The following is a 26976-nucleotide window of genomic DNA, read 5'->3' as shown; positions in this document are numbered from 1 at the left end:
TCTAAAAGGGAGGCGATCTGCAGAAACGTGGAGCATTAATGGGGCCACATCTGGAGGAGAGCTGTGCAGAATAATCATGCGCTGACTTCACGTGTTGGAAGCAATTCAGAGGCGCTCGACTGCACTAGCGTCGGGAAGTGGCCTTAGATGTGAACCAAGGAAGACGCTGATTGTAGTAAAAGCACAGAAATGCTGGAGGAACTCAGCAGGTCTCTCAGCGTCCAAGGGAGGTAGAGATATAAAGCCATCTTTACCTCTTTTGGACGCTGCGAGACCTGCTGGGTTCCTCCAGCATTTCTGTGCATTTGCTGTGGTCTGTGAATCAGAATTAGAATTAATTGGCCAAGAATGTTCTGCAAAATCCATTGTTTTGCGGCAGCGTCACAGACATTTTAAGGAAAATAAATAAATTAGTTCAAAAGAAGAGAAAGTGAGGTCATGTCTGGGGTTCATTGCCCGTTTAGAAACCTGGTGGTAGAGGGGAAGAAGTCGCTTCTGTACCATTGGGTCTTCATCTTCAGGCTCCTGTACTTCCATCCTGATGGTAATGGTGAGAAGAGGGCACGGCTTGGGTGGTGAGGGTCCTTAGAGGCTGCTTTCCCGAGGCACTGCCTCTTGCAGGTGTCCTCGATGGACCGAAGACTGATGGCGCTGGCCGAGTTCTCACCTCTCTGGAGTTTTTGTTTCCCTGTCCTGTGCTCTGGCACCTCCACACCAGACAAGTGATGCGACCAGTCAGAATGCTCTCCACAGATTGGCAGGCTAAGCTTGTATCCACTGGAGTTCAGAAATTGAAATGTGAACTTCCCAAGATTAGGCGGAAGGTCGGAACCTCCCCAATTTGGGGAGAAGAGCAGATCCTTCTCTGCCTGTGCAAGTCAGAACGCTCTCAGTTTGGGGAGAAGGTCAGAATCCCATTGTCTGGGTTGAAAACTGTCAGTAAGATGAGACATTATTGTCAACCTTTTTTTGCCTTCTGCTTAATAGAATGAAATTTGAATCTGTTGAAAGACTTCTCACCTGTTGTAGCCTAATCGTCAGTTTCAATGGTGTGTAAGAGAATCCACAGAACATGCTGAGTAAAATATAATGAACATAATGACTTAAATCCAAGGAAGTGTCAGTATGGGAGAGAGCTGAAGTGTATGAGGATTCTCAATGAGCTAGATCAGTCATCACCAACAGAAAATTCACTGGGGATGTGGGGGGGTGGGCAGTGGGGGGTCACCAGATCAAACAAAATGAATACCTCTTCAAAGTTAGAAATGCGTATTGCAAAACTTTCCAGACTTGGTGGATGTCCTTTTGCATAATCTGGAAAATAGTGGTGGAGAGAGCTTCTTAAAACAGAAATTGGCCATTCAGCCCATCGAGTCTGCCATGTCATTCATGAACTGATCCATTTTCCCCACTCAGCCCTTTGATGCCCTGGATAATCAAGAACCTATCCATCTCTGCCTTGAATATACCCAATGGTGACCTGGCCTCCACAACTGCCTGTGGCAATAAATTCCTCAGATTTGCCACCCTCTGGCTGAAGAAATTCCTCCCCATCTCAGTTCTGAGCTGACCCCCTTCAATCCTGAAGTTATGCCCTCTTGTCCTTGACTCTCCCACCACGGGAAGCAACCCTTCTGCATCTACTCTGTCCACACCTGGAAACACTGGACGCACTCCGCAAGTCAGGCAGCATTTGTAGATGTAATCTTGTCAGGTCTGGGACTCCATCAGAACTGAAGGGACTTGTGTGGGGTGTAATTCTGCATGAGGACATTTGCTCAACTAATCATGTGTGTGAAACATTCTACCCAGTTTTACAAGTGTTCAGAACGATTTCTGTGTCCTACCTCACTCATGGGGTTGTGTGTCCATGAGTCCGTTTTGTTTGAAACTGTTATGTGAAGACATTTACAAACTGTTATTGATGTTTATTAAAATATTGCCAAGTTTGATGTTGTGTGAGAACCCAAACAGGATCTGCAGTCCATTCATTAAATAATGAGCTGATCTGTTTCCCCACTCAGCCCCACTGCTCAGCTTTGACGCCCCGGCTAATCAAGAAACCTGTTAATCTCTGCCTTAAATACACCCAATGACCTGGTCTCCACAACCGCCCGTGGCAGCAAATTCCACAGATTCACCTCCCTCTGGCTGAAGAAATTTCTCCCCTTCACTTCTGTTCCTCCTGATATCTGTTCCTTCTAAAGTCAGTGAGCTTTCATTCATCTTTCTTATTTACAACACAGTAGGATCTGATTCCAGTCACTGAAATCCATGCCTCCCAATTGCACCCAATTAACCGACTGATCCCATACATTTTGGAGGGTGGGAGGAAACCAGAGCACTGGGGGAAAACCCATGCAGTTCACAGGGAGAGCGTACACACTCTCCCAGGTCACTGAGGATCAATTCTAGACTAGCAATGACACGAGTTCAAATCGCACCACAGTAAATGTGCAGCTGTTCATAAAGTGGCATTTTTAAAAAAAACACTCCATCACCAACAAATAAGAAACTTGTCCAGTTCACCGAAGAAGCCTTGAAGGCATCTACACAAGGGCAGCAGGACTCCCATCACCCTGGTCACAGCCTCTTCCCATTGCTGCCTTGGAGCAGAAGGTGCAGAAACCAGAAGTCCAGCCCTTCTAGGTCCAAGGCCAGTTTCTTTTGAACCCCGATCAGGCTCTTGAACCTCCCTGTGTTACTGTAATCCTGGCCATAAATTACTCCGAACCACCAGAAGGCCTGCATTATTTGAAAGATCAAATTTTTGTTGTTTTTTTGCTCTAACTGTGAATATTTATCTCAGTATCTTTTTATATTTCATTATCTCTTTTCCTGCCTTAGTATATTGTAATTTAATTTACACTATTGTGGTTGGGGTATGTTGCTTTCCTGAAGCAAGTAAAAATTTGGGTGTCATGTACCTATGTACATGACAATAAACTCCCATCAACATCGGAGCTGGAAATCTGCTGTCCTTGCCTTGGCTGGCACCAGGGGGCTGTAAGCCCACCAACAAGAAAAGACCCCTGTGAAGTGACCAAACAATCAATTCCATTCAGGATTATTAAGGATAGGGCATTAAGACCCGTTAAAGCCATTCAGCCCATCGTGTCTGCCCCACCATTCAATCGTGAGCTGATCCATTTTCCACTCAGCCCCACTGCCTGGCCTTCTGCCCCGACCTGTCAATCTCTGCCTTAGATACAGCCAATGACCTGGCCTCCACAAACCGCCCATGGCAACAAATTCCACAGCCAGCAGGAAATACGAGGAATTTAGATTTGGTTACGTTACTTGTGAAGTAAAAACCCGGTGTTGATCATGGACTTTTAAAAAAAAAAGGTCTGATCCCTGATACCTTTAGAAAAACAAATTTGCCACCCTCATCCACTTCCGCGGATATGTGAATCCAGACCCACAGAAATGTGACTGCCTCTTAACAGACCCTGGTTGGTGGAAAGGTCCCAGTGGATTGAGAAAATTACAAATCGAACACCATTGTTCCAGAAAGCAGGGAGACAGCAAGCAGGAAACCATAGGCCAATTAAGCTCACATCAGTCGTCGGCATTTTATAATCATCACACAATCCAGCACAGTTTTGTTGAAAGGAAATTGCGTTTAATAAATTTTCCAGATTTATATCAGGAGGGAACATTAAACATTACAGCACAGTAGAGATCCTTCAGCCCATGATGTTGTTCAAGTATGTAAACCTTCTCCACAGCAATTCTAACCCCTACTTCATATAAATACCCCTCTATATTTCTTACATCCATGTGTCTAAGAGTCTTTTGAATGTCTCTATTGTTCCAGACTCCACTCTCTGGTAATTCATTCCAGACAGCCACTAATCTCTTTTTAAAAAAAAACAATCTCTATTATCTCCCAAAATTTACCACTCTTAAATAGATGACCTCTGGTATTTGCTATTGACCACCCTATTGGGCCCTTATATACTGAATATACTCGTGTAATAGTCAATCTTGTGTAATAGTCGACCTCCCCACTTTTTTGGCCCTGACCACTTGCCCATCTGTGTTCCTGACACCCCAACCCTCCACCCATTCAAGCTCCTGACACCCCAACCCTCCACCCATCCAAGCTCCTGACACCCCTACCTTCCACCCATCCAAGTTCCTGACACCCAAACCCTCCACCCATCCAAGCTCCTGACACCCTAACTGCCACCCATCTGAGCTCCCTACTCCTTGACCGTCTGCCCATTCGAGCTCCTGACACTCCGACCCTCCACCCATTTGAGCTCCCTACTACCCGACCGCCCACCCATCTGAGCTCCTGACACATCAACCGTGAACCCTTGCCCCGGCCGCACACCCCCCCCAAGCTCCCTACTCCCTGGCTACCCACCCATCCAAATTCCAGCCACCCTAGCTACACACTCTCTCCTAGGCCCCGGCCACCCACCCATCCCAGCTCCCGACGCCCCTTCTGCGGACTCACCACCCGGTCCTGATGCCTTGGAATGACACAGGTACTTATCGGCAGTAAAAGTATGACCCATGTAAAAGTCGACCCCCCCCCACACAAATTTGACCCGAAAAATTGGTCCAAAAGATTTGACGATTACATGATTATATAAAGTCATCTCTTATCTTTTGCCACTACAAAGAGAAAAGCCCTAGCATGTTAACCTTGTTTCATAAAACATCATTCCTCTGACCAAAATATAAAAGATGCCAAATCAAGGGATGGAAGATTGAGGTGCTGTCCCTTCTTCTCATTGCAGGCTCCTGCTTCTGGGTTGCGGTCCTGGATGGGAATGTGGTGGGCATCGTGGCTGCCCGGGGCAACGAAGATGACAACACGGTGGAACTGTGCCGCATGTCGGTGGACTTTGACCAGCGGGGTAAAGGCATCGCCAAGGCCCTGGGCCGCAAGGTGCTGGAGTTCGCTGTCCTCAACAACTATTCGGCGGTGGTGCTGGGCACCACGGCCATCAAGATGGCCGCCCACAAGCTCTATGAATCCCTGGGCTTCAGACACGTGGGCGCCACTGACCACTACGTGCTGCCAGGGATGACACACTCGGTGCTGGAGAAGGTCTTCTTCCAAGTGCGGTACCATCGCTACCGGCTGCACTTGCGTGAGGAGTGAAGAACGCTCGTCTCTCTCCTTCCTTCCCCATCTTTCCTCATCTGCCAGTGTACCATGCCCTCGACAGTATCTTTCAACCCTCCTCCCAGTCTCCTACCACCACCCCCCCATAGTCTCCCACCACACCCTTAACCATCCTCTCTGGGGCGGGGGTTCATGATCTCCCCCACCGACTCTCAGTTGGTCGGAGGGTCCTATGTGTGGTGACCCCTCTGCCCTGATGATGCCATCTTGAACAAATCCCCTTACCCACCAATGCCATTGGAGAGTCTAGGCGGAATCACGGTATCCACGGCAAGGGAGAACCACATCCCTACTTCCCCACCAAACCACTGGCGCTAGCGGACAGCTGGAATTCGAGAACCCTTTGCTGAGATGGTGATCAATCTGGGCGACCCTAACCCAGGGTAATGGTTTGAAACCCACCCTCCTCCTCCTTCTGGATGTATCTGCCAGGAAGGAAGGGTGGTGGTCACCTTGTCTCGGCAAAGGCCCTTGATCTGTCATCTGACCATCTCTCCACGGATGGGGCCTGGCCAACTGGTGTGGATACGGTAACAAATGCCACAGGGGTGTCTTCTGTGCATGTGTGGGAGGGGCAAGGAGAAACCCAACGGGGGAGAGACCCTTGCACATGTATTTAATGTCACCACAACCCCCCCTGCCCCCTCAACAAGCCAACCCCATGCCCTGGGGTGAAACATGAAAGTATGCAGATGTTGGGGTCGTGTGCAATTCGCAGCAGTTCTGGAGAAACTGCGTAACCTGCTGAGTTTCTCCACCACTTTTGTGCATTGAATCTCACACCCTGGTTCCCTTAGCTCCTTTCACAATGCCAGCACGTGACGTTTATTGTTTGGTCAATTCTCGAGTGTGAGAACCCAGCCATCAGAACCTGCCCATAACCTCTGAGCAGGCAAAGTTTCAAAAGGAAAATAAATAATTCAGATGTACCAAAACCTGGTGCCGAGAGAGAGAGTGAGAGAGAGAGAGAGAGAGAGAGAGAAAGAAAGAGATAGAGAGATGGACACAGAAAGTGAGGGAGAAAGGGTGAGAAAGACAGAGACAGACAAATAGAGAGAGAGAGAGAGAGAGAGAGAGGGAGAGAGAGAGGCAGACAGACAGAAAGAAAGAAAGGGAAAGAGAGAGAGAGAGAGAGAGAGAGAGATACAAGACAGCCAGATAGAAAGAGCGAGAGAGAGAGAGAGAGAGAGTGAGAGAGAATGAGAATACAGGGTGCATCCAACACCATTGAATTATTTTCCAGTATCTTCACAAGCCAGCAAGATTCGGTCAATTGCTGACCTATGTTCCATGTTGTAAAATAAACGTTTAATTTGCCTTCTCCCCCACCTCGACATCCCCCCCCCCCTCTCCTCCTCCACACCACACAGGATTCCCCCCCCCCCCACCCCCACCACCTTTGCATGTGCTCTGGAATATAGAGGCTGCTTTGAGGATTTATTTTTCAGTCTCTCTTCGAACCGCTCTGTCCCTGCTTGCGCTGAATGATGTCATTTGAGCAGACGGAGGCTGTGGTTTCCATGGAAACCGATCTCCCCTGCACCAACACCCGCACCCCTTCCGACACTACTACCACCACCGTCAATAAGAAAGGCAGACTCCAAAACTAGCAAGTAGGGGAGAGCGGAATGGCTCTTGCAAATAAAAAGAAAAAAAATTACATGCTATTACGACGCAACATAAGCAAAAAAAAAATCTTATTAATTAACTAATAATGGTCGTGATTGGTCTCTACAGCCTTGCTTAGTGTTGCTATGGTAGCTGCTTTGACATCAAACTTGTGATTTAGTAGAATGCAGAAGCAATGCAATTGGCATGTGTCTGTACCTAGTGGATGTGTACAGTGCCTGCCTGAATAACAAGACAAAGGAGAGAACTCCTTATTCCTGAAATAAAGATGTGTATATTTTAACAAATCCTTTCCCTTTTGCATGCCGAACGTCCGTCTTGGATTCAGAAAAATCAACAGGAAACAAAAAGGGTAGCTGAATTTTAGTTTTAACAATGAAAATGTGTAAATATATATTTACTGTATATATTATATATTTAAAGAAAAACTTTCTGGAAATGCACTTCAAGGCTTCCCAAGAGACACAGCCCCTCGCTGATTTGTAAAGGAAGATGTTTGTTTCTGTATTTTGTAAGAGAACTAAAGTGTGAGGTGTGTAAAATAAGATACTTTTTCACAAAGTCATTCCTGTTTGAAGGACAAAGATTGGATTGCTTCGTTTATTTTTGTTACATTGGTGTGTGCAGGGAAATATAAAAAAAAAACGCAGTTGCCGCAAGTCAATTTGGGTTTTTTTTAAAAGATTCAGATCTTATCAGCAAATGAATATTTCTTAGCTTTTAATGTACAGTTAAGCTGTGGAAGATTAGAAGTGTTCCTGACCTCTCACATCGTTCAAAATTGCACGTTCTTTCCCCCCCCCAACTGTGGACGGATTTCATCTCACTGGCAAATTCTTGGCATCGCTCTAATCCAGCTCACGCTTGATCTCTGGAGTCTCACACCCAGTCGCGGGCGATGGCTCCGAGTGGCGGTCGGGAGGTACCTTGGCTAGTTTTATCTTTTGAGTTCACAGTTGCAACCACCGAGTATTCTGTTTCTCTGCCAAGCCTTTCGGAGTAAGTGGCCAGTAGTCGCGGTGGCGCAGTGGTTTAGTGACTGGGTTAGCGACCAATGATCCAAAGACTTAAGTTCGAATCCCAGCACAGCAGCTGGGGAACATAAAAGAATTAGATCTGGAATAAAGACAGGAATTTAGGGAATAAAAATCTCTTCCGCCATGTGTGGGATTGGCAGTATATTTGTACCCAAATGGCTCACCTCCAAGGGGGCACTTAATTGAGAGTTTTCGAACATTCTGCCTTGACTAACCAAGGCAAACCTCCGACTCGAGTGGGATTGGTTTGAGTTCTAGTGGGCTGCAGCCTAAATAGCTAGAAAAAATCAGATTAAAGGCTTGAAAATTATTTGTGGCTGCACTCCGGTCAGTTGGGACTGGTACCTCTCCACAGCTCTCCAAATTGGGCTTTTATTTTGTGAAAGAATGATTCTTCATCAGAATCAGAATTTAATGTCATGAACAAGTCAGGAAATTCCGTGTCTTGGGGCAGCGTCACAGGGCAAACATTCATATCACCACTTTTAAATTTAAAAAAAACCAAAATGGTTCACGAAAAGTAAGGCCGTGTCTTTGGTTCACTGATCATTCAGGAATCTGATGGTGTAAGGGAAGAAACTGTCCTTGCGCCGCTGAGTGCTTCCCGTACCTTTTTCCCTGATGGTTGCAGAGTGAAGAGGGCGTGGCCTGGGTGGTGGGGGTCCTTGAGGAGAGAAGCTGCTTTATTAAGACACCGCCACATGTAGATGTGCTCGATGGAGTGAAGGCTGGTGCCTTCTATCCTCACTTGCACCCTCTTCTGAGAGCAACTGGCCTTGCCCGTGGGAGTTAGGAGGAAAACTCCTGGGCCTCTGGTTTAATCGGTCCCCAAGGTGCGTGAAGCCGAAGGGCTGAGAGAAACAGAATAACGTGGCGTTAACCAGCCATGAAAGTACAAGGCATTTCTTGGTCGATTTCTGCTCTACGTAAAAAGACACGCACGCATAGTGTGCGCACGTGTGCGTTTGTGTGGAAATGCTGGTTATTAATTGGCATTAACTAATGCTTTGAAGGATTGTAATGCATTTATTGCAAGGTGTCCATGAATAAATTACAGTGGACATTGTAGATGGTTTCACAAATAGGCTTGATGCCCCATCCCCATCTCAATGCCTTCATAATAATAACTTCCTTTCTGAAAGTTTAATGAGACCAACATTGACAAGAGCCTTTCGATGGTCCACTTTACATGTTCACTGTCACGATTACTGGGTCCCCGCTGGTCTGGTGCTGAAGTGCGAGGAGTGTGGAGGCAGCAGGTTTATTTCATTGAAGAGACTCACGACTCATGGACCTTTGGTGTGGGCAGGTGGGATTGTTAGGGGAGGAAGGGTGGGCAAGCGAGAGTAGTCAACTGGTCTTGGACTGGGGCGGGTGGGATGGGAGAGGGTAGCAATGACTAGAATTGAGCAATATGAGATGGACCTGGATGAGGTCGTGGATGGTGGGGAGAGGAGTGGAGCCAGGATTGTGTGGCTGAGGTGGGGGGGGGGCAGGGGGTAGTGGAAGGGGGGCAGGGAGAGAGGAAGAGTGCTTTGGGGGAAAAGTGGAGGGGTGGAGGAGATCATCTCCACATATTAGGCTGAGTTGAGATGGTGGGGAGTGGGAGATGGTAGGAATTGCACATATTAGGCAGAGAGAGGGGAATGGGAAGTGGTGGGAATGGTAGACTGGTGTTGGGAAGAAGTGGCTTGGGGAAGCCATCTCCCTTATTGGGTGGACATGAGGCAGGGAGGGCTCGACCTCACCTATATTGGAGGGGAAGATCTCACCTCAGTTGGGCAGGGGATAGGTAGACCTGTATTGGGCAGGGGATGTGTATTCCCCTGCATTGGGTGGGGGGGAGGGGGGTGAGTGGACCTTACTTGTATGGGACTGGGGAGGAGTAGACTCACCTGTATGAGTAGGGCATTAGAAGACCCTACCTATATTGGGCAGGGGATGGGTAGACCCCTGTGTTGGGTGGGGGGTGAGTAGTCCTCACCTGTATTTTGCGGGGGAGGGGTACACCACCCAGAATGGGTGGAGGGATAGACCTCACCATAATTGGGTGTTCATTGTATTGCGTTCTGAGCCATCACTTTTGGTTAGACAGGTACAAATGTTATCAACATTATTAATCAGTGAACCACCTCTTGTCTAGCCTGCTCGGCTATGCAGAAACCCTCCCTCTACCCCTACCAGAGGCCAGGTAATGGTCGGGATCATTCTCAACTCAGACTGGTCCCCATTCTGCTGAGTTGATGCCAGGAACTTTAGACTTGTTCCTCATAGAAATTCCATCAAAATCAGACTACTCATTCTTAACGAAAGAAGCAGGGTGGGTATTATTTTTAAAAATGTAGCATTAACACAACACTGTAGGTTCAAATCCACCACTGTCTTTAAGGAGTTTGTATGTTCTCCCCGTGGCTGCGTGAGTTTCCTCCTGGTGCTCCGGTTCCCTCCCACATTCCAAAGATGCACGGGGTTAGTGGGATAAATTGGTGGCATCGGTGTATTCGGGCGGTTCAGGCCCAGTGGGCCTGCTACCGTGCTGTACCTCTAAATTAAAATTGAGAAAAATTACGATTAAAATCCTTCTTAAGAGAGCACTAAATGCATTACCGTGACTACAAAGACAAGTGAAGAACCTTCACGGCAAAAATAATTGTACAGGAGTGTGAAAAGGCAGAACACCTGAATGCCACCCTACCCTGAGCTGTTGTCAAGACATGAACCCATTGGAAAATAACGCGGCTGTAAATACCCAGCAGGTCAGTGAAGGCAGGTTGATATTTTGCAAGTGAAATGGAAACCTGTTGCATATCTCCAGCTTCTATTGTTAAATACTGATTGTTTCAATTTGTAAAGAAGAAATTTTAAACTCACATCAGTGAGTGAATTAGCAGACGAGGGGATTTTATACAGGTGTGTTGTGTGTTTATATGTTCAAATGGCACATTCCAAAATGTCATCTTCTCACAATATAATTCTTATTTTCCTTGTTTGACTTATGCTGCGTTGGCCCTTTTAGCCTTAACCACCCTGTTCAGCAATAACTGATGTTGGGAGGTGCAAGAAATCGAACTACAGCCAGTGGCAAACATTTTTTTAATTCAGTAATAAGCATCTTGGTAATTGATTTTAAGAGTCTGCCAGCAGCTGATTGCAATTCAGTGACAAAAACCTCAACAGCCTTCGAGTAAATCTGCAATGTGTTGAGTATTGACAATCATATCTTGCCTTGAACAGTGTACATGCAAGTATTCTCCATATTCTGACTTCAAGGGGGTATAACTTTGTGGTGGGTCTTCTTGAAGGGTTCCGCCCCAAACCATTGACCATTCCCCTTCTTTCCCCCGATGCTGCTGAACCTGCTGGCTTCCTCCAGCTTCTTGTTTGTGCTCCAGAGTCCAGCATTTGCAGTCTCCTGTGTGTTTCCAATGGAACTGGTTCACCTTGCAATTTGGACTGGCATCTTCACATTGTACTCCCCAATTCAGGGGTTTCAGGTGTTTCTTTGGGCAGGCTCCTCGTCTGTTTGAAGTCCAGTAGATCCAAGGAGTCAAACACGAATGTCTGCAGTAAAAACACAATGCGGGATGAACTCAGCAGGTGAAACGGTGTGCTTCATAGAGCAAAGGTATAGATATATAACCAACATTTCGGGCTTGAGCTGTTTGTCAAGGTAGATCCAATCAGCACCCCCTTCCCAGCCTGCCCTGGAAGTTAGAACAATTAACTTTCAATGCACATATGTCCTGAAGAAGGGTTCAGGCCCAAAATGCTGGTTGCCCTTTTACTTCCTATGGATGGTGAATGGAGGGTCTCCAGCACATTGGTGTATTGGAATCGACCCCAGTATCTGCTTGTTTAATGAGATTCAAGATCCCTTTATTGTCAGGTATATTAATACACTAAATCTGTCAACCTTTGCTTGTCGTAAAGCCCCGTGGAGGTGGGGGGGTGGGTCACTAACCCGGTGCCCCCACCAATCAGAGAGACACAAGAGAAAGTCCCCACAGAGACATCGAGTGCCCACGGACTCACCTTCTGTGGCCCCGCAGCAGCACCGCAACCCCCCCTCCCACCACCGCAGCCACCCATCCCACCCAGCTCTCAGATCCGAACCCCCAATTCCAACAGAAGGCTTTCAGCGCCCAAGGTCCCTCAGGAGCCCTTTCCGCCACCCGTGTCCCGATACTTGGTTCCCACTGAATGGAAAGTCTTTATAAGGATTGTGACGGAGTCAAACAGAATGGAACAGGCCCTTCAGCCCAAACTATCTGTGTGGGCATTCTGGGATGGTTGAAGAATACATTTTGACCAGAAAATGGGCAACCATTCCCTTCTGTTTGAAATCATGGCATGAGATCTAATGTCCATCCTAGAGAACAGTTTGTAGTTCAATCGAAATGTGACATGTCAGATAAGTGCAGCAGCGCCATCTCCCAAACCTGCCACGACTTGTCGAGTACCCGTTACTGTCAGAGAGAAGCGCTGACCTCCCAGAACCCCCTCGATTACACGGAACCAAATGATCAGAGTAGGCCATCCAGCCAGTTCTCCCATTCAATAGAATCCATCCTCGGCCTCCGTGTCCTTTCCCATACAAATCAGAACACTCAACTCCTTCAAGATCTAAAAACCCTGCCAATCTCCTTGAATAAACTCAATAATCAAGCCTCCACAGCAACGCCTTTACAGCGCCAGCAACCAGGACTCGAGTTCGAATCCCGCGCTGTCTGTAAGGTGTTTGTACGTTCTCCTTGTGTCTGTGTGGGTTTTCTCCGGGGGGCTCTGGTTTCCTCCCACCCTCCAAACTGTAGGTTAATTGGGTGGCACAGACTTGTGGACCGAAATGGCCTGTAACTGCGCTGTATGTCTAAATTTAAAAAAAAATCTTTAAAAAATTCACGTCTTCCTATCACTGCCTCAATTGGAGGGGATGGGTCCATAAGTTTGCAGATGATGCAAAAGTTGGAGATGTGGATAAGTGTAGAAAGTCATTGTCAGTTATGGCAGGATATAGACAGGATGCAAAGTTGAGCAAAATGGAGTTTAATAAGAGTGAAATTATGCACTTTGGAAGGTCGAACCTAACATACATGGTTAATGGTAGGATTCTTGACAGTGGGCAGGAACAGAGGTATCTCGGAGGTTCAGGTCCATAAACCTCAAAGGTTTGCTGTTCAAGTTGACAGGGTGGTTAAGAAGGTGTGTGGCATTTAGTAAAAGCATTCAAGAGCTGTGAGGTCATTATAGCTCTATAAAACTACGGTTAGACCACTGGAGTATTGTGTTCAGTTCTGGTCACCTCATTACAGGAAGAATGTACATCCTTTAGAAAGGGTGCAGAGGAGATTTACCAGGATGTTGCCTGGATTGGAGAACATATGAAGCAAAGTTGTCAAGGTTGGCTTTTGTCTTTAGATTGACGAAGGATGAGAGGTGACTCAATAGTGGTATATAAGATTATGAGGGGCATAGATAAGGTCGGCATCCATTACCTTTTTCCTGGGGGGGAGACAATAGCAAATGCCAGAGGGCATTTGTTTAAGGTAAGTGGAGGAAGGTTTAGGGGAGACCTCAGAGGAAGGTTTTTTACACAGAGTATTGCGTGCCTGGAATGCATTGCCAGGTGTGGTAGAGGAGGCTGGTACCACAGAGACAACCAAAAGGCTCCGAGACAGGATGTACAAAAAATAGAGGGCTATGGGTGAGAGGTAGGGAGATTGTTGTGGAGTAGGTTTCCATAGGTCAGCACAATATCATGGGCAGAAGGGCCCGTACTGTGCAGGAATATACTGTGTTCTTATAGTTGACCCCCTTATTTTGAGACAGTGGGGGGGTTTTGATCTTGGATTTACCCTCTCACGGGTTAAAGTGGTTCAAAACCTGTGGTTCCAATGGGGATAATTCTACCAAAGTTGGCCGCTGGGTTTTATTTTGCAAAGAATGGGCGTCCAGCTCAATCCTGAAGATCTTCCCCCATAACCAGTTTGGTTAAAATTCGCACTGCACAGGATAACACTGGGTATGATGGAGGTTCTCTCATTGGGCTGCATGAGCGTGGCAGCCCTGGTGATCCCTTCCTGACACCAACACTGGGGCCTCTTTCACCATCAGAAGGACCGGTTGGCATAGCAGTTAGCGTCATGCCTTAACAGCATCAGCGATGGAGACTGGGCTGTCTGCAAGGAGTTGACACGTTCTCCCTATTTCTGTGTGGGCTTTCCCTGGGGCGGGGGGGATGGTCCGGTTTCCTCCCACCCTTCAAAAATGAACGGGGATGTCGGTCAATTGGGTGTAATTGGGCAGCATGGGCTTGTGGGCTGAAAACACCATCAGCTCCTCAAACACTATAAGGGATGAGCGATCTGGCAGTGCTACCCAGATCCTGAAAAATGACCGTTACCCAGCCCTGTGGAGCCCCATGTCACAATCTACCCGTCCCAGGAACATCCGTCAACAATCGCCCTTTTGCTTTCCACTGCCGAGCCAGTCTTGTTTTGGATTTGTCCCTCCCCGCAGGTTCCCGTGAGCTTTCACCTTTCTGCCAAATGGGAGCAGACCCGTGGAATTTCATGCAGTTGGAGTTCGTCCCAGTATCTTTTCTTTCTCTTTCACCTACTTTATGGATAGAGTCATCATCATAGAACACTTCAGCACAGTACAGGCCTTTCGACCCTCAATGTTGTGCCATCTGTACTGGATATTCCTACCCCGAAACCCTCTATTTTTCTTCCATCCACGTGCCTGTCTAAGAGTCTCTTAAATGCCCCTAATGCTTCAGACTCCACCACCATTCCCAGAAAGGCGTCCCAAGCAGCCAGAACTCTCTACCTCTCCCCTAAACTTCCTTTCCTTTGCTCTGTATAGATGCCCTCTGGTCTTTGCTCTTCCTGCCCTGGGGAACAGGGGCTGATTCTCCCTATCTCTGAGAATCTTGTAGCCCTCTATTAGCTCTCTCTCTCATCCTCCTATGCTCCAAAGAGAAAGGTCCCAGCCCTGTTTGCCCTGCCTCAGCTGAGATGAATCCCTCCATTCAAGACAAGGGCTTTTAATTGGACCTTCGATTTTATTAGGAAACTTTGAGAGCTAACAATCCTCAGCCATGGCAGAGGTGAGAGAGACATTCAGAAAACCTTTGTAAACTTTGGGAGAAAGCAATTATTGAATTTGCACCATTTATTTTTACAAATTACTCAGTCGTGGTGGGTGGAAGAAATAGATCAATTTGAAGGGGAGGGTGGGGAATAAAATTAAATAGTTTACTTTGCTCTCACTGGAGAAAATTTGGAATGTACAACAGAGTGTGGTCAACATAACATTGTTGTGAGCATTTAATGAGCGGATATCAATGTCTCGACGGTCTTGCACTGCCCCACTGCTGCTGGTGGGAACCTTCCTCCTGTAGTTTCCTCCAAACTATGCTTCACACACCTTACGCCTGCTGCAATTAGAGGCAGGTGTGGAGGGAAACCTCCATCCTAAGGCTGGCATCTGGAGGACACCTGCAGGAGTTTCATTCGTGTTAGAAGCTGGGTGCCCTTTAGCCCTTCAACGTCCACCAGCATAGAGAAACAAAGTTGATTGGACTAAATGGTGTTCCTTTTTATATATATATATATATATATATATTAGCTCATGTATTAACTACCAGCCAGCTCACTGATGGGCAGTGCAATGCTAGCTTTTAACTTTGCTGGTCTTATTGGGCAAGTTCCAACTGTCTGACCCTCCTCCTGACTTCTATCCCCCCGGAGACCCGATGGTGGGTATCTCTGCATCTGCTGCTGTGATCAGGGCTGCAGTGTTCTGCTCTGAGCTGAGGCCAGGAGTGCAGTGAGCTGCTCTGAGTTGAGAACAGAGATGCAATGTGGTGCTCTGAGCTGAGATCAGAGTTGCAGGGTACTGCTCTGAGCTAGGACCCCAGCTGCAGGGTTCTGCTCTGAGCTGGGACCAGGACTCTAGAGCACTGCTCTGAGCTGGGACAGGGACTGCAGGGCATTGCTCTGAGCTGGGAACAGGGTTGGAGTGCTGTGCTCTGAACTGGGACCAGGACCGCAGCATGTTGCACTGAGCTGGGTTCAGGATAGAAGTGTGCTGCTCTGAGCTGGGACCATGGCTGCAGTCCACTGCTCTCAAACAGATGCAGGCCACTGGGAGTGACGTGAGGACAGAGCATAAATATAAAATACAATTGTTTGAACATTGAATCCAAACATTCAGTTGTCGATCTCTGCATCATGGCACAATCCCAACATCTTATTTGTCTTTTTGATGAATATACTGTAACTTTGCAGTGAAAATGCACAATTGTATGAATTGTAACCGTCTGGGGTGAGTTCCGAAATGGAAGGACTGAGTCGGTCCATTTCAAACCTCTTCCACACTGCTGGTCAGCTCAAAGTCCCAAGAATTACATAAATATTGAGTATTCATGCAGCAATGAAAGTGGAGACCCTGAGCTGACTCAGGAATGTGAGATGTTTAGCATAATTAATGTTCATATGGTCCAAACCATGATTGAGTCTCCATCCAGGGTCTCAGAAGGGCAGTCAGGTTAAAAAGAAGCTGTTTTGGTAACTGAAGTGGTAATGGGTTGTTGCTGGATGAAGTCCCAGTGGTAATAGGTTGATCGTGGGTGAAGTCCCAGTGGTAACCGGTTAGTTCCTAGATGCAGTGTCAATAGTAACGGGTTAATCCTGGATGCAGTGTCAGTGGTAACAGGTTGTTCTTATATGCAGTTCCAGTGGTAAAGGGTTGTTCCTGGATGCATTGCCAGTGGTAACAGTTTGTTCCTGCATGCAGAGCTAGTGGTCATGGTTTGTTAATTGATGCGGTGCCATTGGTGACAGGTTGATCCTGGATGCAGGGCCAGTAGTAACCTGTTGAGCTTGGATGCAGACCAGTGGTAACTTGTTGATCCTAGATGCAGACCAGTGGTAACGGTTTGATCCTGGATGCAGTGCCAGTGGTAACCTGTCGAGCTTGGATGCAGACCAGTGGTAACATGTTGATCCTGGATACAGTGCCAGTGGTAACGGTTGATCCTGGATGCAGTGCCAGTGGTAACAGTTTGTTCCTGCATGCAGAGCTAGTGGTCATGGTTTGTTAATTGATGCGGTGCCATTGGTGACAGGTTGATCCTGGATGCAGGGCCAGTAGTAACCTGTTGAGCTTGGATGCAGACCAGTGGTAACTTGTTGATCCTAGATGCAGACCAGTGGTAACGGTTTGACCCTGGATGCAGTGCCGGTGGTAACAGTTTGATCCTGGATGCAGTGCCAGTGGTAACCTGTTGAGCTTGGATGCAGTGCCAGTGGTAAAACATGTTGATCCTGGATGCAGTGCCAATGGTAACGGTTTGATCCTGGATGCAGTGCCAGTGGTAACCTGTCGAGCTTGGATGCAGACCAGTGGTAACATGTTGATCCTGGATACAGTGCCAGTGGTAACGGTTGATCCTGGATGCAGTGCCAGTGGTAACAGTTTGTTCCTGCATGCAGAGCTAGTGGTCATGGTTTGTTAATTGATGCGGTGCCATTGGTGACAGGTTGATCCTGGATGCAGGGCCAGTAGTAACCTGTTGAGCTTGGATGCAGACCAGTGGTAACTTGTTGATCCTAGATGCAGACCAGTGGTAACGGTTTGATCCTGGATGCAGTGCCGGTGGTAACAGTTTGATCCTGGATGCAGTGCCAGTGGTAACCTGTCGAGCTTGGATGCAGACCAGTGGTAACATGTCGATCCTGGATACAGTGCCAGTGGTAACGGTTGATCCTGGATGCAGTGCCAGTGGTAACTAGTTGATCCTGGATGCAGTGCCGGTGGTAACAGGTTGATCCTCGATGGAATGTGTTTGACTTCATTGAATCCATTAGTTCCAAACTGGTGGTTGTCAGTGACTGGAATTTGCTCTCTGCCAGACCAGGATGTGGAGAGAGTGAGTGAGTGAGTTGGGGGGTGGGGGGGGGGAATCTCAAACTAATAATGACTGGGGACAAATTCTGACATTGGGCCCCAGATCTGTCTCGAGGACGTCTGATGCCAAAAGTAAAATTCAACCTGCTGCTCCCCTGGTTCAGTTCTCACCCGCGTGACTGCTGCTTGATTGATTGAGCAGGACTCAATATATTTTCTTGATGGGGATGTGGGGAATTCACAGCAAAAACCTTTCAAGTCTCATTTTTTTGCCGCAAATATAAAAGAGCTCAGAATGTCAAGTTGGCTGCATGTAGCACTTGCTCTGTAGAATTCCTCTGTTTGTTCCATCGGTAATTTCTATTCTATCGTATGAAGTTTAATCTGTGTGAAGATTACATTGATCTCTGAGACTGATGGCTTTACGTCACTTTATCTGAGTGGTAGGTTGCCACTGTGTGTGTAGGATGACTCCTGACTTATGTGCCATGACATGTGGTTCTTCTTGTTAATAGGGGAAGTTATAAAGTTGATTACTTGTAATATGAAAGCAATGCTGTGTAAATATTGTATCAATAAAAGCAAATGAAAGGTTCTACAAATGATTTTGTGATTTGTATTGCAGTAAAGATTCAAAATTCCTTTATTGTCATGTAATGATAGAGAACATGTAGTATTACATGGCATTGCCCTCTGACTGCTGTAAGGAAGACAAAGAATCACCATTAGTGTCACCTGGTGCCCTTAGAGTATGAGAGAAAGAGAAGTGAAAGAGAGACCCTCAGAGACATTGTCTGTCCGAGGATTCGCCTCCAGTCCTCCTGCACAGACACCTGTTCGATCCATCGGCCACCCAGTCTCCAGATCCAAACCCCCGGCACGATCAGAGACACCTTCGGGGCCCGAGACCCATCAGGAGCCCTTCTTGCCCCCAGCGTCCTCTCGTATCCCGGTTCTGATACCTAGCCTCCATGAGCCAGTCTCCAGCAGCCCGCACAGGTCTCCCGACCTCGTCACCCACAGCCTGCGTAGGTCCCTCAGCCGCTGAACCCCTCGCTGGTCCCTTCCGCCATGGTCACCAGCCTTTAGGGTTGTCTCCTTCAAAGATGGGGGGTGGGGTTGTGGGGGGGGATGTTCTTCCCGTTTCTGGTGCCCTGCGCTCCCCCCTCGAGCACAGTCACTGCCACCTGGGGCTCGGACCTCTGCAGTTGCAGGATTTTACTCACAAACTCCGTCAGCTCTTTCCACCAGCCTGTACAGAGGCCCCGGCTTTAGGACTGGGCACTTGAACCCTTTGGAGCAGCACTGTGTCTCTGCTCTCTAGGGTCAGTGCTGCTGTTAAAGCAGCTATGGTAAAGTTACCCGAATCACTACGGTTCTCTGAACGAACTTATCGGGTCTAGGTCTAAAGAACATTACAGAATGTTATTAAAACAAAATTCCAAATCTGAAATAAAACAGAAAATACTGGATAGTGTCAGCAGATCTGGCTGCAACTGTGGAGAAAGAACCATTGACTGTAAAAACACAACACCGGAGAAACTCAGCAGGCCAAACAGTGTCCTTTATAGAGCAAAGGTAACAGGTGTTTCAGGCTTAAGCCCTTCATCAAGGTATAGAAAAATGTCAGCAGGTGTCCAAACAAAATGAGGAGGGGGGTAGGGGTAGGGGGAGGAACAGAGGCCTGAAGGCAGGAGGTAATAGGTGGAGAAGGGGGGGAGGGCACTGCAGTGAGCAGGGGGAGGAGGGATGTATCTGTGAATAGAGAGGGAAGGGGGTGGAGAGGTGGAGGAGAGAAGATAAAGGGAATGGGAATGGAGAGTAGCAGAAACCAGAGAAGTCGATGTTATTGCCATCCGGCTGGACAGTCCCCAAAATCGTGTGGTTCCTCCAATTTACGGGTGGTCTCAGTAGGATAGCTCACGAGGCCATGGACATTCCTGTGAATGTGGGAGTGGGGTGCAGAATTGAAGTGTTGGGCCACTCGGAGATCCCTGTCACTGATGCGGACAGAGCGAAGGTGCGAAGCAAAGCGACCTCCCGTTGATTGTGTCAGGTTAAGCGACCAATCTAATAGAAGGTCAGTGATCTCAGATATTAGCTTTCTTCATTCTTCAAGGTTACTGCCTGACTTGCCAAGCTAATCCAGCATTTTCCCCGAGAGTTTATTGTCATTTTTGTGTACAGATGTGCCAGCATTCTGACCTGCTGCAGCCAGTCAGCGATGTGAAACATACCAGCCGCAATAATACAAGTTGCCATGCGGCCTGAGGCAAAACATAGAATATTGCAGCGCAATGCAGGCCTTTTGACTCTCGATATGGTGCCGACCTGGGCGGCACGGTCAGTGTAGCGGTTAGTGCCACGCCATTACAGCGCCAGGGATCAGGACCAGGGTTCGAATCCTGCTCTACCTGTGAGGAGTCTGTATGTTCTCCCCGTATCAGCGTGGGTTTTCCGCGGGGGCTCCAGTTTCCTCCCACCCTTCCAAACATATGGAGGGGGGGGGGGGTTGTAGGATGATTGGGTGTAATTGGGCGGCCTGAATCTTGAGACTGTCTCCCCTAGTTCTGGTCTCACCTACCAGTGAAAACAATTTTCCTGCCTCAAGATTATCTATCCCTTTCACAATTTTATGTTTCTATAAGATCTCCTCTCATTCTTCTGAATTCAAGTGAATATAATCCCAGTCAATTTAGTTTCTCCTTGTAGGTCAAGCCTTCATCTCTGGAATCGATCTGGTGAACCTCCTCTGGACTGCCTCCAAGGCCAGCATATCTTTCCTCAAGTCATGAGACCAGAACTGCACCTAGTTCTCCAGGTGCAGCCTCACCAGTACCTTGTACAGTTGCAGCATGACCTCCCTGCTCTTAAATCCAATTCCTCTAGTGATGAAGGCCAACATTCCACTTGCCTTCATAATGTCCTGTTTCACCTGCAACCCAATGTTTTGCGATTCATGCACAAGCCCTCCCAAGTCCTTTTGCACCACAGCAGGCTGCAGTTTCTCACCATTTAAATAATAATCTGCTCTTCTATTTTTCCTGCCAAAGTGGATGACCTTGTATTTACTAATGTTGTACTTCATCTGCCAGACCTTTGCCCACTCACCTAACTTAACTATATCCTTCTGCATCCTCTGTACAATTTGCTTTTCCACTCAATTAGTATCATCCACAAACTTGGCTTCGCTACACTCTGTCTCCTCTTCCAAATCACCGATATAAATGGTGAACAGCTGTGGGCCCAGCACTGACCACTGTGGCACCCACTTGCCACTGTCCTGCCAATCAGAAAAACTCCCATTTATCCCGACTCTCTTCCTTCTGTCAGTTAACCAATCCTCAATCTATCCCAATATACCTCCCCGACTCCATTCATCTGTATCTTATTGATGTCTCTTGTGTGGCACCTTATCAAACGCCTTCTGGAAATCCAAATATATAACGTCGACTGTTCCCCTTCACTCTGGCTAAAAGATTTTCTCCACATCTCTGTTTTAAATGGGCACCCATCAATCCTGAAGATGTGCCCTCTTGCTCTTGACTCCCCTACCATGGGAAACAACTTTGCCGCGTCTACTCTGTCCAGGCCTTTCAGCATTTGAAATGCTTCTAGAATGTTCCCCCTTCATTCTTCTGAACCCCAAACGTCAAGCGTTCCTCATATGCTAATTACTTCATTCCTGCCCATGTACTTGTCCAAGTGTCTTCTAAATGCCAGAATTACACTCGCCTCTGCCACTTCCTCCAGCCACTCCTCCGTACACCCACAATTTTACACAGAGGGTAGTGGGGTAAATGGGGCGGGCTGCCGGAGGAGGTGGTTGGTGCAAGTACTATTGCAATGTTTATTAAAAAATAATTGGACGGATACAAGGATGGGATGGGTTTGGAGGGATACGGGCTAAACACAGGCAGGTGGTGCTAGTGTGGGTGGGATTTATTGATTGGTGTGGGCAAGTTGGGTTGATGGGCCTGTTTCTGCACCGTGTGTTACCATGAAGGAGAATGAAGTGCTGGAGAATCAGGGCATTTAAAAGCAAATGGGTCATGGGAAAATGGTACATTCGCTCCGTCCACATCAGTGACAGGGATCTCCCAGTGGCCAACCACTTCAATTCTGCGCCCCACTCCCGCAATGATAGGTCTGTCCATGGCTTCATGTACCGTCTAACCAAGCCCTCCTGTAAATTGGAGGAGCCACACCTAATTCTCTCTCCAGCCGGATGGGATCAACGTCGATTTCTCTGGTTTCTGTTAGCCCACTCCCCGTTCTCCCTCTCTTCCCCATCCCTTCTGTCTTCTTTCCTCCAGCTCTCCACCCCTTCCCTCTCCATTCACAGAACCATCCCCTCCTCCCTCTGTTCACTGCTGTGCCCTCCCTTCCTTATCCACCTATTACCTCCTGCCTGTGGGACTGTGCTCTGCCCCCACCCCTCCCCCACCATTTTGTTAGGGTGCCTGCTGACATTTTGCTCATACCTTTGTGAAGAGCTCTCAAGCCCAAATCATTGTTACCTTCACCTGATAGTGCACAGCTGAGTTTCTCCACTTCAATCACGGCGTCTGCAGGCTTTTGCCTTTCACTCGAGGGAAAAAGATGGCATCTGCATGCCAGCATAAGTACAGTGGGCCAAATGGCCTCCTATATGGTGGGGAAATGCAAGAATACATAAATCTGAGTCGTGCAATGTACGCAAGGGAATGTGTCCGAACTCTTGTCTCGGAAGCTCGGTTCCAATGAGGCCAGCGGAATGATCTGTAGGAGCCAGTGCAGTGAACTGATGACAGCACGTGGTGGGCTGACAGCGCAGAGATGAGCTTCAACGTTTATGGCTGCTTTAAGGTATGGAATGGAATTCATATGAAAAGAGGAATTAAGAATTATCTAATACCTAAGATGTTGTTAACGCAGAATCAACTTATTCCTTTTTACTTTAAAAAACCCTTTTTTTGTTATTTGGCACAGTAAAGGTAATAATGAGGATAAAAGATTGGTTTTTAGGTTCTTTTTGACTTTTGAACAAATGAAAGAGAAATATAATATTCCAAATAATACAATATTTTCATATTATTAGCTTAAATCATATTTTAAAAAGAAAATAGGCACGGATTTGAGACTTCCGGAAGAGAGTCAATCGAACATTTAATTACGGATACATTTATTGAGAAATTTATTACAAATATGTATATAACTTTCCAAGACACTATGAAGAAAAAGGAATTATATAAATCAAAGCGAAGATAGAAGAAAGATTTAAATAGACAAATTCAAGAAGTTTGGTTAAGACTGTGCCAAGAGAATGTCACAAATACAATTAATGTTAGATACCAAATGGTTCAATACAATTTCTTGCACCAATTATACTACACTCCAAATAAATTTTAGATGAAATAAAGGAATAGGGACTTTGGTACATTCAGTTTGGTCTTGTATGAAAGTGGAAAAATTTTGGAAAGATTTGAAGATATTATTAGGACGAATTATGAAGATACAAATAGCCAAACGACCAGAGAATATTTTCACTTGGCAATATATATGAAACAGGTATTACGGGCCCCGAGGACCCCAAACCCAGCATCAATAGAAATTCACCAAGTCAAATGGTTACTTCAACAAAAGTTGCTTTTAATTATCTTCAAACATGAAAACAGAATCAAACTTAACTTATTACTATTAACTTACCCCCTTCTAATTCTAAGCGCACGTGTGTAAGTTCAGAAAAGTTCTTTAATTGACAGTCCAATCTCACTTCTCATTCCCCCAAGTTCACCAGTATCAGATAACTCTTATATTGTGCACAGGATTTAACATTTATGAATCTTCACCAGACTTTGGTGATTGAAAGGTAAATGGTTACTGGTCAGGAATGAAAGTTCTTGTCAGTTTTTAGAGAGAGATTTGTTGCTCGTTGGACACCCACAACTGATCCCTTTCGACCAGCCACTTCAGTGTCTTGCGGAAGAAACTTGCCCCATCAGGGTTTTCCAGATGATAACCTCATTCTTTCAGGTCACCACAGAGTTCCTTTTTGTTTCCCTTATTTCAAGTGAAATATTATACAGCCAGTCCTCTCCTCTTGTATGAACTACAAGGGCTTTGACCAGGCTGAACTAAGAACTCACAAACCGTCTTCAAAATGGGGTTTTTCCACAAGCTTGTCATGTTCCAGTCCCAGCTGCTGCTACTGAACTGTAGAACTGTATTCTCTCTCTCACTCAGTAAAAACCACATGACTCTCTTAGAATAGCAAAGTGCACTCAGGCAGACTACAGCACCGGACTCAATCTTCTGAAGTGTTCATCTGTTGCTTTCCAAAACAATAATCCATTACTCCACAGCAGGTCCAATTAACACCTACTCGTGAAGTCCTTATAGTCATTCTTCAAAGTTTGTGCAAAGGCACTTGGAGCCTGGACTGTCTGGCTTGAGCAGAGCTCTGGCATTTTAAATGAGATCTGCTTTGAAGTGTTTGTTCATCACCTACAGTAAAAAACCTGCCACAATTTATCTCGTTTAAAACATAAAATATAAAATATAACATAATCTGTCACACAGATATTGAATCGAAGTTGAATGAATATCAAAAGAAGTTCTTGGGTGTAGCAATAGCGGTAGCAAGGAAATGTACGGCAATGACATGGAAATTGGATAATTTTCTAAGATTGGACAGTTGGCAGACTGAAATACAAAATTGTACCTTTGGAAAAGATTACTTATAGTTTAAGGAATCGTTGGGAATTTTTATATGATTTGGCAACTGTATATGGATTTCATCGGTAAAAGTCCATCTATGTCGTCCACATTTCCCGCTCCTCCCAACTGAAGATAAAATAATTATATTAGATTAATATGGAATAGTGATCAATATATATATCCAGGTGTTTTCTTTCTATGTTGGGGGGGGGGGGTTGATGGAGGGAGGGGGGGAGAAAATAAAAAAAATTGTGTTTCATTTTGTACCAATCTTTATTGTTTTGTATTCTTAGATGAATGATTCATTATTAGTATTTGATGCAAATGAAGAAATAAAATTTTTGGAAAAAAACCACGTTTCTTTTTAATGCAATCACACTGAGAGTGAAGGGTGAATAATCCAGGCATTTATTTGTGGAGAGATAGAAGCAAAACCTGGAGGGAACATGTGAGGAATAAAGTAGAGAGAGTGAGAGAGAGAGAGAGAGAGAGAGAGAGAGAGAGAGTCTTAGAAAGAAAAGTGTTGAGCTGAAGAGAGCTTTCAACAGGGAACTGAGTAGATTTGAGGGGAGGGTATCTTCAGGGACAGCTGCCTCTCGTCTCCAGGGACCCAGGTTCGATCCTGTCTTTGGGGTCTGTAGGTCATGGAGCGTCCATAGAACCAGAGGAAAATACAGCTCAGAAACAGGCCCCTTCTACACTGGGCTGAGCCAAATTTTATTTTTAAAAAGAAAGAGTGTGAACGCAGTCCCCCACTCCCCCAAAGTTTGCAGTTGAGTATCCGGCATTTGGGGTCATCAGGATGTCCGAAGTGTGATGGGATAACCTCGTCCTGGGAGATGGCCATCCTGACCACCAAGAACTGCCCCCCACCTGCTAGTAAAGGGCTGTAAAAAACAGCCTGAATAAAAAGATGGGTGGGGGTTAAGGAATGGGAGAGGTTACAGGTGGATGCCCACCCTTCTCAGCCTTCTGCCCCATCACAATAGCCTTCACCAATCGGACTATTGAGCATAGAAGTTTGGAGGTCATGCTGCAGTTGTATAAAACGTTGGTGAGGTCCCATTGGGGTATTGTGTTCCGTTTCAGTCACTGTGCCTGCAGGAAAGATGTCGTCGAGCCGGAGAGAGTGCAGAGTATATTTGCAAGGGTGTTGCCAGGACTTGGGGGCCTGAGTTAGAGGGGGAGGTGGAGCAGGCTAGGGCTTTATTCTTTGGCACGCAGGAGGATGAGGGGTGATCTCATAGAGGTGTACAAAAACCATGAGAGGAACGGATCAGGCGAGCGCAAAGAATAGGGGAAATCAGTAACTGAGGAGCACAGGTTTGAGGTGAGAAGGGAGAGGAATCTGATGGGCAACTTGTTCTTCACACATAGGGTGGTGGGTGTATGGAACGGGCCTGCCAGGGGAGGAGGTTGAGGCAGGTCCTATTGCAACGTTTAACGATAGATTGGACAGATATGTGGATGGGTTTGGAAGGATATGGGCCAAAGACAGGCCGGTGGCAGTGTACCGTTTCAGGCAGACTGTACAGGAGCTTGATGTCTGAGTTTCCCAACAGATATCAAACTCTGAGCCTCCCTGAACTGCCTTGGCCATAATGCTACTCCAGGGCCATCAAAGTACACTGACAGAACACTTTTTTTATTGCCATACCTGCGAACTGCAAATATTTAGTGTTTTATTTTATCCTCCTTTTATATATTTTTTTTCCTCAATGGAATAAATTTAAATTTAAACTTAGACATGCAGCACGGTAACAGATCCAAACTGAGCTCCAGATCCAAACCTCTGACATGATCAGGAAATGTTCATCGCCCCTGGCACCCTCTCGCATCTTAGTTCTGATACCTGCTACCCTTTCAGCCAGTCTGCCAAACATAGGCGCCATCATCTTGGGCCCAGATCCTGTGGTTTTAGCGTTTTAAAATAAACCATCGTCAGCTCCTTTAACAGGCCACTTAAAGCCTGAATGGAGTTAACAGCAGTTGAACTGGGCGGTCAGACCCCGCAGGGAATTGCCGTGTCTCCGCTCCCTGCCCTCCCCGTGTCTGCACCAGCTGTCTTCTTTGGCTTGGCTTCGCGGACGAAGATTTATGGAGGGGGTAAAAGTCCACGTCAGCTGCAGTAGCACCACCGTTAATGCAGAGGACAGGAAAAGATGACTGAGCGTTGTGAACTCAGCCAGCGCCATCATGGGCATCAGTCTTCACTCCATCTACAAGAAGCGGCGACTCAAGGAAGTGGCCTCTATTCTCAGCGAGCCCCACCACCATACCCTCTTCACACTGCCACCATCAGGAAGGAGGTGCAAGAGCCTGAAGACAAACACCAAACAGTACAAAAACACCTTCTTCCCCTCCGCCATCCGATTTAAAATGTTTAAATTTAAGTTTAGATGTACAACACGACAACAGGCCCTTTCATTCCACGCCATCTAATGACACCCACTTCCTCCTCCACCATTTCCGCCACCTACTACATGATCCCACCACTAGATACGTATTCTAGTCCCCTCTCCACCTTTTGCAGGGACCATTCCCTCTGTGATT

At 46.7% G+C, this 26976-nt stretch overlaps 2 protein-coding genes across 5 annotated transcripts in view; one reads left to right on the top strand and one right to left on the bottom strand.

Annotated features, from left to right (window-relative positions):
• Positions 1 to 3241: 3241 nt before the first annotated feature.
• Positions 3242 to 5122, top strand: nat8l (N-acetyltransferase 8-like). The gene is made up of 3 exons (XM_069914947.1): positions 3242 to 3307; positions 3821 to 3879; positions 4756 to 5122. The coding sequence occupies exons 1-3, from the start codon at positions 3242 to 3244 to the stop codon at positions 5120 to 5122; spliced, it is 492 nt and encodes a 163-aa protein (XP_069771048.1).
• Positions 5123 to 10945: 5823 nt separating this feature from the next.
• Positions 10946 to 26976, bottom strand: part of poln (polymerase (DNA directed) nu) — a 512442-nt gene continuing 496411 nt past the window's right edge. For all 4 annotated transcript variants that reach the window (XM_069942252.1, XM_069942280.1, XM_069942271.1 and 1 more), the window contains one exon: positions 10946 to 11373. In XM_069942252.1, the coding sequence (XP_069798353.1) occupies positions 11275 to 11373 (99 nt within the window). In that variant the 3' untranslated portion in view covers positions 10946 to 11274. The remainder of the gene's footprint in view (positions 11374 to 26976) is intronic.

Source organism: Narcine bancroftii, chromosome 1, assembly GCF_036971445.1.
Source record: "Narcine bancroftii isolate sNarBan1 chromosome 1, sNarBan1.hap1, whole genome shotgun sequence".
NCBI lineage: Eukaryota > Metazoa > Chordata > Chondrichthyes > Torpediniformes > Narcinidae > Narcine > Narcine bancroftii.
Note: the sequence above shows the minus strand (reverse complement) of the source record. Positions and strands in the feature narration are given on the sequence as shown.

What these genes read in the sequence shown, in the direction of transcription:
- nat8l (XM_069914947.1), top strand. Translation starts at nt 3,242, where the DNA reads ATGGCAACAAATTCCACAGCCAGCAGGAAATACGAGGAATTTAGATTT. An exon ending in TTGGTTACGTTACTTGTGAA is followed by an intron (nt 3,308 to 3,820) that starts GTAAAAACCCGG and finishes CTATTGTTCCAG; the next exon opens with ACTCCACTCTCTGGTAATTC. An exon ending in CTCTTTTTAAAAAAAAACAA is followed by an intron (nt 3,880 to 4,755) that starts TCTCTATTATCT and finishes TCTCATTGCAGG; the next exon opens with CTCCTGCTTCTGGGTTGCGG.